This window comes from Oculina patagonica, chromosome 6 (genome assembly GCF_052425735.1).
Source record: "Oculina patagonica isolate OP01 chromosome 6, crgOcupat, whole genome shotgun sequence".
NCBI classification, from domain to species: Eukaryota; Metazoa; Cnidaria; class Anthozoa; order Scleractinia; family Oculinidae; genus Oculina; species Oculina patagonica.
Window position 1 is genome coordinate 15,762,007 of NC_135763.1, and position 12,520 is coordinate 15,774,526.

Here is a 12,520-nt window from a genome sequence, read left to right on the forward strand (position 1 = left end):
GCTTCAGGTTGTTATCCTCTTCGATTTTGTTTGGTATTGGATCGTTGATAATCAGTTGAGGAATTTATTTTTCCACTTCTACAAGCCTTGAAGCTGAAGACATTTTCAATAACGCACAATTTTTGTGGACAATAACGCACTGTCGGAGTTTGCTGACGACAGGTAAAGAAAAATCATGTGATACATTTTAACCAATTGTGCGCGTGGATTTTGGACAATGAACGAAGATTGCATATCAAAATTATATATAGGATATTACACGGTGTCAAGAAGATATGGATTTGATGTTCTAGTGGCAAAAACAATGCCTCACGGGTTTGCGTAACGAACGAGTGAGAGAATGTTTTTTGCAACGAAATTATAAAATTTATATCTTTGAGCCAACGTGTACTCTTTATACGAGAACGTCGCCATCTGATGAGCGGACAATAGCACTGCCCGTGCATTATATTGTAAGGGACGGACCATTAGAAATTATCGGATGGGGTGTAAAAAATCTTCGGTTCAGGATTTTTTTAAAGGGCTACTTGTCTGCAGGATTTTTTTTCTGGAGCACAAGCTTTTCGCCCAGATACAGGTCTTTTTTGGTAACGCTTCTAAGATTTACACAACAATTGTCATTATTTAATATCATTATTGTTTCATTTCTCAGATTTGTTCTCTAGATTAAGCGACATTTAGGGACCGTTAATTGTTTTTGATAATCTCGCCGACGCACCACAACATTTTCTTTAGAAACTAATAACTTATATTGAAATTAACCTATCTATTAAGCGACCGCTCACCACATTTTCCCATAATTTTCCTGGAATATTTCGTCAAGAGTTCGCGAAGTGTTTGTAATGTTGCCGTAACATTCTAGGAAAAACTTGATCCCAGAACATAAACATGATGAGCTTCATGCGACTTTGAAATCGTTGACCCCTGCCGATGTTCTGCAGTTTTACTGCAGAACATTAGCAGGGGGTCTAGATTTTTCGACACGTATGAATGGAATTCCTTGACGCCTCTTCGCCAGAGATGTGTTAAGGAATCAACATACTCGAATACCGATCTGTCAGCAAATGGTCAAGTAAACCAGGTTGATCGACAGAATACAGGATAAAATGTACCACAGTACAGTCGAGAATGCCGGAAAACAACGATGCAAACAGACAACATTCACCAAGGAAACTAGCGGATTAACTAAAGACGACAACAACCCAAAATTATTTGCAAAACCGACCAATTGGCCATGGGATGTAGTTCAGGAAGCATGGCGGCTTATTCGGTTACGAAACAAAACAACTTCCGGCGCTAAATTGTGTCCTTGTAAAAACAAAATTCTCATTCAGATAAAATGTTATTCTTATCCTCAAAGAAACGGGTTTCAAAAAGCGCAACGGCATCTTAACTCGCGATAAAGTTTCAGACGCTTAAAATGTCTTACATCGCAAAACGCGGGAACAAAATAGATTAACACATGAAAATTACAAAAGCCTCAAAACAACATACTAGTATACCACTGTAGATACCGGAAGCGGCGTGACGGCTTTTTCACTCGCAAAACGTTTCTTTTGGGCTAAACACGATGAAGCTTGCGGGACCCGGAACATAACACTGAAATGTAACATGTTTAAATACTCAACTTAATGATTGAGATAATCAACTTGAGATAGGTTGACATTAAATAATTAGGATTCAACCAATTGCAATATTCAGCCTGGAAGATTTTAATTTTAAATGTCTACTTTTTAAGCCTCAATTTGAGTTCCCAATGAAACACCCGGAGAATTAGAATTCCCACAGAGCCACAGCCAAAAGGGCTAAGCTGCTCTGCTGCTTCACAGATAAAGCCAAACAATATTTGGTTTAAAAGATTTAAAGATTTAAATAAATGTTTTTAATTGTTTAAAGCCTGTCAATTGAAGTTCCCAATGAAACACCAGGAGAAAGAATTCTCACAGAGCCACAGCCTAAAAAGGCTACGCTGCTCTGCTGCTTCAGGGAAAAAGCCAAACAAAATGTGCTATTAAAGATAATTTAAAATTAATGTTCAATGTGTTTAAGCCTAAATTTTTTAATTTTAGTTCCCAATGAAACACCTGGAGAAAGAATTCTCACAGAACAACAGCCTAAAAAGGCTAAGCTGCTCTGCTGCTTCAGGGGAAAGCCAAAAATATTTGCTGTTAAAGATTAAAATTAATGTTCAATGCGTTTAAGTCTAAATTTTTAATTTTAGTTCCCAATGAAACACCTGGAGAAAGAATTCTCGCAGAACAACAGCCTAAAAGGCTAAGCTGCTCTGCTGCTTCAGGGATAAAGCCAAACAAAATGTGCTGTCAAAGATTAAAATTAATGTTCAATGCGTTTAAGCCTAAATTTTTAATTTTAGTTCCCAATGAAACACCTGGAGAAAGAATTCTCACAGAGCAACAGCCAAAAAAGGCTAAGCTGCTCTGCTGCTTTAGGGATATTTAGCCAAAAGATACTTGGTTCAAAATATTTTAATTTTTTTTTTAATGTTTTAAGCGTGAATTTAAGTTCCCAATGAAACACCTGGAGAAAGAATTCTCACAGAGTCACAGCCTTAAAAGGCTAAGCTGCTCTGCTGCTTCAGGGAAAAGCCAAAAATATTTGCTGTTAAAGATTAAAATTAATGTTAAATGAAACACCTGGAGAAAGAATTTCCACAGAGCCACAGCCTGAGGAGGCTAAGCTGACCAAACAGCATTTGGTCTCAAAGATTTAAATTTATGAGTTCAGCTTCCGTTTTATATAAAGTTTTAAATTTTTCAGTGTATTAAGTGGACAAAAATGTATCAATAAATGCGAAACCTTGAAAATATACAATTTCGTAAGTTGATACATGCCAATTTTTTTCTAATAAATGTTAAGAACTAAAGCATTTAAAAAGCAATCATGAGGACTTACATTTTCCATGTCGTCGATTTCCAAACAGTCGATATCCTCATGCAGTCGTGTGAACGTTTTGATTTGCAGCGTGACTAAGAAACTGCAGCGGCGTTCGCACAAGATGGCGGGAAACTCACTTCTTATCACCATTTCATCGAAGGATGTGAAATAGTAAGTCTCGGACCGCGTGGAACTCCACTAAACCGCTTAATTTATCGCCTTTCGGATTTTCCCTCGCCAGAGGTTTGGTCAGAATACAAAAAGAACGAAAACGATGTCTCTCGTTGATCGACTTTCGCGCCATATTTACGATCGGCTAGATCGTAGATTGTTACCTCCACGATTTACATCTAATACCGGGCTCTGTGCTGGCTACGAGTTTTGAATAAGTCTGCAAGGCAACTCATTCGAAACACCACACCGATTTGTAGTCTTAGTAAGCGAAGGTTCGAACACTTTGTGACGAGATGACTCACGTACATGCCGCCATTCTTTTTCACCCTTGTTTCCCGTATTATTAGTTAGATATTCACACCGCATGATCATCTTCCATAAATGTCCAGATTATCTGGTCTTTTTCATTTACTCACGCCGTGACATTTGCGACATCACAATTACCGCAAAGTACACGGTCACGACAGATCGCTAAAACCACTTAACACTACTGACCGGAAATTACAACCCATACCCTGCTGCGGATTTCAAAGTCGCAAGAAGCTCGTCATGAGAACGCCGTTCTGATTGGTTATTGTATGTCTGGTAATTCCCCTACAACGACTGTCCAAGGGCCATTTTAAGTCAGCCGAATGAGATAATTGAAATGTTATTTCCCTGACTATCACTGAAAACAAATAGAGGTCTTTGCAGATGTGGACAGACTGCGGATTAATGACGATCCAGTTGTAGAACGGGGAAAGATCAGTTGTATAACATGGGTGATATTTGGAGGTAAGTCTGTTCCACACCGTCTGATCAAGGACATGGTCTGATTAAAAGCAGCCCCATTTTCTCGAACATAAAATCTTTCATGACTTCTTTTTTTCTGCGAGGAGTATTTGGGTGACACAAGGGATGTAGTCTGTTGTTTTGAAATTGTCAATAGTTCTAATACAAATAGTCTGAAAATACTGCTTATGGAAATATACACTGCCGTACATTTCGAAGGATATGACGTAGTGTATAGAAATACTTGATCGGAAGTGCAATTCAAAACATTCGCTCTTGGTTTTCCATTGTGGCAAAATCGAACAGTATAAAATTCCTTAACTTTTGTTTTTCTCTCAGCTGTTTTCGTATTCCGAAAATGCTAAGAATGGTTGAATTCAGATTTCTACACATGATTATCAGCATGCAAATCTTCTTTCTGGCCTATGTCATTTACATGTATTCCACGAATTTCTTTATAATCACCCCACGTCATGTTTTCACGGGATTTTTTTCAAGTACTTGGAACTCATAAGTGGCAGGCAGGTACAGGCAGGTAAAATATATTGAAAAATTACGAATTTTCTTCGTTTGATTTGGTTGTCTTTGCGCGCTTCGACATATCGTGACCATTGTTAAATTCACTTTAATATTTCGTAGAAACCGCCTTCGTGTAAAATATTCCGTCACGCAATATTTGTCACGCCTTCCTTGAACGAGAGACAGGGGGGACATTTTGTAAATCTGGGAAAAGAGAGTCAATCCACACGTTAGAGACCGGAAAGACGACGGAAACAGTCAGTTATTTATCAGTCAACTTCAACGAGCTCAGAAGATCAGTTATTGCATCTTTTTTCTATAAAATTTTAACATTGTTTTCCGAGAACCGAGTCTTCGTGTAGCTTTCAAGCTGCTGTCACGTATCATCGACCGTGGATAGAAACTAAATTTAAAATGAGGAGGGGTAAAGAAGCTACAATTCATACCTTTGTCACCGTTTAGGCCAAAAATTTTATAGTTACGGCAAAATAACTTTTTCACGTTAAATTTGGGAGTTGGTCAAAAGTTACGTATACGTCCCAACGCACGATAATTTTGATGTCTACGTTTTACTTTTAAAAGGTTTGATTCAGCAACCACGTCAAAATAAAATCGTAAATTGTCTATCTTTGACATATTTGTTGTTGTTGTTGGTTTTTAAACTTTTCCCCTCAGTGTTGGAAGCTTTAGTTAAGAATTCGTCCCGGCTATTTCTGCTGCTTAAGGTAATTAATATTAAAAGTGTCAACAGATAGTATCATACATAATAAAGTAATGCGTCTTGGTATGCACGAGTTTGAAAGAGAACGAACATTCTAAATTATGAACACTGCGAAGTCTAAAGTTTTTTTTTTCACGGTAAAAAACCCCTTGTAAACTGCGTATTGACAGATGATCGTGACATCATTAATGTTGTAAAAACTGACAGTTTTTTAACACATTTTATTGCAGCACCAAGTGGATGTTTTTGGGCTTGCTGAGGTGCCTTGTGTGTGTCAGCGTAATACAAACCTCCTTTCAATACAGTGGCGATTGGCCTGATGGGAACTATTCGACGATAGCGAACTATTCCGTGATACTAAACTGGAACTTGACTCAATTCCTGAAACCCTATCCCAACAGTTGTGCTTGCAACGATCGACATGGGAAGATTTACAATCTTGCACCATTACAAAATACTGATGGGACTGCAAGGTTTGTGAAGTATTATTATGTAGTTCTGCTTGCCTTCTGGTGGCTAGTGTGAGAGTACATTTATATCTCCCTCTCCTTCCTCTCTTTTTACGCATCTTCAACGTACTGCAGTGATTTCAAACGTGTCTCCAAGCATAAATTGGACCAGGGACAGTTTTTTCGACGTTTTTGCTTGTTTACAAGTAAAAATGGTAGAATAGGGGTTAGTGAACAAAATTTGGAACCGCATATTTGTAAACTCTCAAGGGACTTTTTTAATTTCTCAAGGGACTGTTTTAATTTCTCAAGGGATTACTTTCCGCTGTGGGTGATCACTTGCGATTTCGTGGAAAAAACGTGACTTGTCACATTAACAAACGTTATATAACAATTTTAAAAGTGACATGTTAGCTTTCTTATCTCAACGCACGCGTACGTGTGTCTGAAAGGCGATCTATAAAAAGCGTCGCACAAACAATGGATTGCGTAACTAAAACACGAATAAATAATCACTAGCACTTACATCGCGTTGAGAGCAATGTTGCATGAATCGGCTTTACAACATGCGATCGTATCTACGCAGTTCGAGTGGAATTTCAGTCAAAGACAGCAAAATTCTTTCGTATTTCATCTTCAAATATAATTCGAAAGCATTCACTGTATATGAGGCTTTTGTTTAATCCTGGGTCTTGATATCCGACCCTCGCAGAGCCTAGACAAAACGCAGCTTGAGTGTAACGATTTGTTTACGACGCAATTATATGCGCAATGTTTTCTCCGACAGTAGTCGGAAATATCCGTATTTTTTTCGTGCTTTTTCATGGAGCAATCGTAACGATACGGCCTTGAACACATTGAACGGCGGTCTACCTATAACAATTCAAATATAGCGTCGCAAAAACAAAGCGTCGAACGCATATTTTGCTGTTTCATTTGCTAATTTCGCTGCCGTAATCGACTGCCTCGAAAGGTCCTTGCAGTTTTAAAGTATAGAATTGTCAGATCTCGCTGAAATTTGCACTGTTTATTTGTGTAATGTTAAGGAATATGTGTATAAATACCCGGCGCGAACGAGCCATTTTTGACAAAATTATATGGCTGCATTTCCTCCGCGAAGATAGGAAATTGTTAAATTAAACTACAAAGAAACTGTAATGATAAGTTCGAAGAACAATGCACAGGATAAACCTTCGACTCATACTTCATGCAAAAACGTCGATATCTCGAAGAGACTTTGATTTGTTTTACGTTTAGACGAGTGTTTTGCTGGTTCGATTGTATGTCAACAAAAAATATTTCACAACTCACAAGAGACCAGCTTCCAGTTGGCTTGATAGCTCAGTTGGTTAGAGCACTGCACTAGTATCGCAGAGTTCATGGGTTCGATTCTTGTTTAAGGGGCGTTACTAAACACCGGAACGGAACGGAATGGACCGGAATGAGGCGAAATGAACCGGAATGAGCCGGAATGGACCGGAACGAGACCGGAATGGACCGGAATGAGACCGGAATGAGACCGGAATGCACCGGAATGAGCCGGAATGAACCGAAATGGACTGGAATGAACCGGAATGAGACCGGAATGGTCCGGAATGGACAGGAACAAGACAGAATGAGACCGGAATTGGCTGGAATAGAACTAAATTAGACTCGAATATGCCAGCAAATGTTCTTTATACATGTATGCTAAATATAGCTAAAGGATTTCAAAAACAATTCTTTTTTCTATTTTTTTTTGTTGTGGGTTAGGGGGATTAAGTTGCTTTTGCCAGGATGTTTCTAATTATTTCCCAGTCACTACTTCCTGAGTATCCGTTCGATGGGTAAGTAACCACTTCTTTGAGGAAGTGTCCGCGGTGGGCCTGGGTATAATGAAATTATGGTGCATAATGGGCTCCTGACAGAAGTAGTTAGCGATTCTATAAAATCGATAATTCTTTAGGTAAACTCGATAATCTAAATAATTGACCTTATTATTTTTATAAACAAGCTTTTTAAACTTCTGATCTTGGAAAACACGGCTGTTCGGCATCGGCACCTTTCTCCTTATGTCCAGTGTTCCGAAACAAACAAAAAGAAATTAAGTCATTTAAATAAGTTTAGTCTCCAAATTTCCCTCAGTTTCTCTTTTTTTCGCGGTGACGAGCTAAGTTTTTGTTAGCTGAGCTTCATTTTCAAGTTTTTCACGCTCAAAGTTTATGTCGTCTGTCACAGACGGCATCGACAATTTTTTTGGAAGACAATATGCCCGTTCTATTTAAAAAAAAAAGCGTTAAAAAAGTAATGAATATACTCTTACTAGGGGAAATGTTCGGAACGTCAAAGGCTCAAAGTCAGCTTCAAAAAACTCGAAGCTACGATTTTTTTGGCCTGAATACCGCAACTGTCACGCTAGAACGCGAAACTATTTTGAAGTAGTTCGCTGGCCAATAACACCGCATGTAGATTTTGGTGTCAAACAATATCCTTGTAAAAGCGACTTAATCCCTCCCAACCCACAACAAAGAATTTAGAAAAAAGTGAAAACGTAGAACTGTTTGAAACTGAAATTGTGAGTCTCATTTAGTTCTATTCCGGCCCATTCTGGACTCATTAAGTCTCATTCCTGTCCATTCTGGATCAGTCCGGTCCCATTCCGGTCCAGTCAGGTCTTATTCCGGCTTATTCTGGTCTATTCCGGCTCATTCCGGTCCATTCCGGTTCATTCCAGTCCATTTCGGTTCATTCCGGTTCATTCCGGTCCATTCTGGCTCATTCCGGTTCATTCCAGTCTCATTCCGGTCTTATTCCGGTCTATTCCGGTCTCATTCCGGTCCATTCCGGCTCATTCCGGTTCATTTCGCCTCATTCCGGTCCATTCCGTCTCGTTCCGGTGTTTAGTAACGCCCCTTGTTTAAGCCTGAATTTTTTCAGGCTTGCTTTTCTTAACTGCTTTGGTTAAGTACATTACTGCGATGACCTTTCATTTGCTTAAAATGTATATCCGCAGCACAAATATATGAATTTCATATATTCATTTCATAAAAAATATTTCTTTCTCACAGCAATTTGGGAACCGAAAAAAAAAATTAAATAGTACACTTATAGCGTATTTTATTTGCAATTAATATTAATTATTTAATTCCTGTAAAAAAAATGTTTCCTTGCAGGGGCAGTTTGTAATCCCATGTAGACCATTTATGGTACTATAGTCCTTTTTCCAGTGAGCCTTTAAGTCACCATTCTATTCGAAACGGGCTATAATTTAATACTATAATTTACTTAACAGCTTAACGGTTAAGAGTACAAAATACCCAGGGTATTCGTACAGCTATAACCCCTGCAGCCCATTCAAGCTGGGACCAAGTGACGGTGGCTGTCAATGGGACGTAGCGGTAAGTCAGTGAAACTCGTTTAGCAAATTAAGGATGCAACGGAAACCAAGATGTGCTACAAGCTGTTTGTTGGGATTTTCAAAAGAGAAGGAGAGAGATTCAGCGGAAAGTTAGAATAATATTACAAACTGCAGGCTACGATCTATTTAAGATAACAACAAGTAACAAACGTGGCCTCGACAGTGCCAAGTTGAGGAACCTAAACTAAGTTGATGACTTGGAAAATTTTTAAAGGAGGCGGCGAAGTGACAAATTAGAGCCAGGTACGGCTGAGATAATAAAATTATTTAACACGTCTGGCCGTGTGCTTTAACGCAACACTAACTTAGAATCCATATCATGGCTGAACGAATCCAGCTAGTACTAGGACCGTGATCTCGTGATCTCTGGATTAACAGACCAGTACCTAAACCACTCAGTCAAGCCAACTGTATTACACAAGGGCGAATAAACTATTTTGTGATTTGTGTCACTTCGTTTCAGATCTGTAGGTATGTTCTAAAAGGACAACCTGATACTTACAGAACAATTGGAAACCAGGGAAGGGCAAACTGCAAACTGGATAAAGAGTCCAAGAAAGAGATAAAGACTCCAATGCTTGTGTACCATTCAAGGTTTGTACTTACACAAGTGCATTGTTCGTTCTCATTGTACGCAAAGTCAAACCAGTATTTTCTTTTAATAGCCGCGAATTACTGTTTTTGTGTTTGTTAACACTTGTTAAGGATGCTCGATGTAGTTTCATATTTGATCATTATGGTGTATTTTGGCAACAATCAAACATTGGCTTCCCAGATAATTTTCATTTTCAAAACGACCACCCTAGGGCTAAAAAAAACTACATCGAGCCTCCTTCAAGTGTCTGTATTGTTGTTGGTGTTGCTAACATGTACTAACTGTATTTTTTTTGTAGTAAGTTCCGACATCGAAAGGTCACTGTCAGACTAAAGTGTGATGAAAGGAAGAAAGAGAAAGACGAAGCAATCTTTGAAATACTTGACGAAGATAAATGGGTAAATGAAAATGAAAATTTGCGTAAATAAGGCAATCAGTATAAAACATACAAAGCTTCAGATTCACGGAAACGGCTTTGTTTTTGCCTCAAAGCGCTAAGTGATCTCTGATATTGGCTGCGGTCACATCTAGGCTACTAACTATAGTTAAGACGGCGTTAACTATAGTTAGCTACGTCGGTAATGTGACCGCTTCTCTGTTCACCCTAACTATAGTTAGAAAATTTACGCCTTGCTGATCCAAAACATTACAGACTAACTATAGTTATACCCAAGTAGGGGTTCATGGGTTAGTCTTAAGTTTTAAAACGAAAAACCAATCAGAATGCGACAATTCTTTTTGCACGTGCAAAATGAACATAACTATGCAAAATAACGCGTAAAGGGGAAAAAAGAAAAAAAAAATGCCAAGAAATTAAATTCCACCAATGTTAGCTTTACTTCATTTTAGTTTCTTCAACGCCGAGATGCCGTGCAAAAATGAAAAAAAAAATAGAGGAACAGTTAGAACTAATTTAAATTTGAAATTATCCAAAAGCTAATCAGGATCAATCAGAACTAGCTGTAGTTAACTTCATTATTGTGACCGCAAAGACGACTGAAAGCACTAACTATAGTTAGGTATGGCGTCACGTTACTTGAGACTATCTGAAGTTGTACTTAAGTTACGTCGTAGATGTGACCGCAGCCATTATAGCGATATCTTTCAAAAGGTTGATAACGTTTTCTTGGTTGGCAGGTTTTGATAAGAGTCCTCGTTTCATCCATGCACAACTTTAAAATGCATGAACTAAGAGATCAACAATTCAGTTGAACGGACTGGGTCTTTATCGAGTCTTTTTGACTTTTATCTTCAGATATTTCAAGTGTCTCACTCGTGTGCATGTGGAGATGGCTGTCCAGTTAATTTAGTGGTGAAACAACCTACTACAACAGATTCTGGCGTTACAACACCGCCAGATTCGTGTAAGTTAACGATTTAACTCAACCAGCTTCATTGTTACGCCGGGCAGATTGTGCAAGCCTATATCAAGCACCAAACGTTATCTGAGGTTGATAAAAGTTATAAATAAAGCAAAGCACTTAAAATTATCCAACCTTGCCCTCATGACATTAATCATAATAAAGTATAACGATTCTTCTTACCTTTATAACGTGCATGCCTCTAATCAGTCATTGTGATTTTACTATACAAAAGTCAACGAAAGAATAAGAAAATCTGTGCGTAAATGTTAGGAAAAATTATGATGCTTAGGCTGGTTTATACAATAAATGTTTTGAAGAGACGTTTCGTACTTTGTAAAGTCCCAAGAATTCGTTCGCTTGGAACCTTGGAGCTGCTGTAAAAGATAACACAATTTATTAAAGAGAGTACCGTGAGTTTTGATAAAAGGGGCACTGTCATGGCGATTTTAACGCTCTTTGGTAAAAAGTACTTAAATTGGCGGATAGGTCTTCTCGTAACTGAAATGCACCTAGTACATCAAGATTAAGGCTGAAATAAAATGTTGTTGAAGGAAGAAGGGAGCCATAATAATTTTAGGTGTTGTTCCAGTCCACAAGAACAAAACTTGAAAAAATCAGCCAGATTTTTCTCAAGTTGAGATTTAAAGTTCCTGATGGCATCACAATAATATCACTTGTTTATCACTGCAGTACACTTGCATGGTGATTTTTACCAAAATTGGACCACTTTTCGTAGTTCTTATTTGTCTTTAGGCTCTTGAAGTTTTGAATTGAAACTGGTGACAGTGTCCCTTTAACAAAACAGTAACGCCATTTTTGTTTGTCTTTTTGCAGTTGATCCAATGAAAGTCGTAATTCCAGTTGCTGCTAGTGCTGGGACTACTGTTTTCCTTTTTGTTCCATTTCTCGTCTGGTGGTTAGTGAAAAGACAAAATAAAAACAATGATGACGACGAAAGAGGACCTCTGCTGCGTAACAACGCAGTCGAGCGAGTCCATAACCAAATTCGACCTCATCAAGAACGCCCAGCAGGACGGTCACAGCCAGTTCCCATTGGTTCATCTTGTGGCAAAGCTGACGTCAACGCGCATGTTTGAGGAACTGTTGTTTACTCGTGTTTAGGGTTCTACAGTTTTGTGTGCTCTAATGGTTCCAATACGTGATCGCTCCTCACTTCTTTTCCAGAACTTTTTAGAAGCCCTATTACAATGGATTGGAAGATCCAGGAAGCTCGATGTTAGCCAGCTTAATCTCAAGCTCTAAGAGAAGAAGAAAACAATTTCTTGGTTTGCAATACATATGCAATTGACTTAAACACCTCGTTCTGATCTAGCGCGCATGTGCAGTCTCAGTTGCGATGAATCAGCTGACACTGATGGACACACTAAATAAATCTAGATTGTTGCGAAATTCTTAATAAAATATAAATTCACTTTTTAGTGTCGTTTTAGTCGACGTTGTCGTCAGTACTAGTGTCGCCGTCGTTGTTTCGTAAGGTCCCTAGATAGATGGATAGATAAAACTTTATTTAAACACGATAATAGTTAAAGCTAAAAGCTTGTGGGGTCGTATGTTTAAATTTAACTATGCTAAGATTAAAATTACAATTAAAATATCTAATTAATACATCCTCGA

General features: G+C 38.3%; 1 protein-coding gene across 1 annotated transcript; it reads left to right on the forward strand.

Moving 5' to 3' along the window:
* Positions 1–3,826: 3,826 nt before the first annotated feature.
* Positions 3,827–12,284, forward strand: LOC144656031 (uncharacterized). The gene is made up of 7 exons (XM_078516257.1): positions 3,827–3,843; positions 5,311–5,553; positions 8,801–8,906; positions 9,390–9,520; positions 9,820–9,919; positions 10,777–10,885; positions 11,720–12,284. Exons 1-7 carry the CDS (start codon positions 3,827–3,829, stop codon positions 11,980–11,982), a joined length of 969 nt encoding a protein of 322 aa, XP_078372383.1. The 3' UTR covers positions 11,983–12,284.
* Positions 12,285–12,520: the final 236 nt, after the last annotated feature.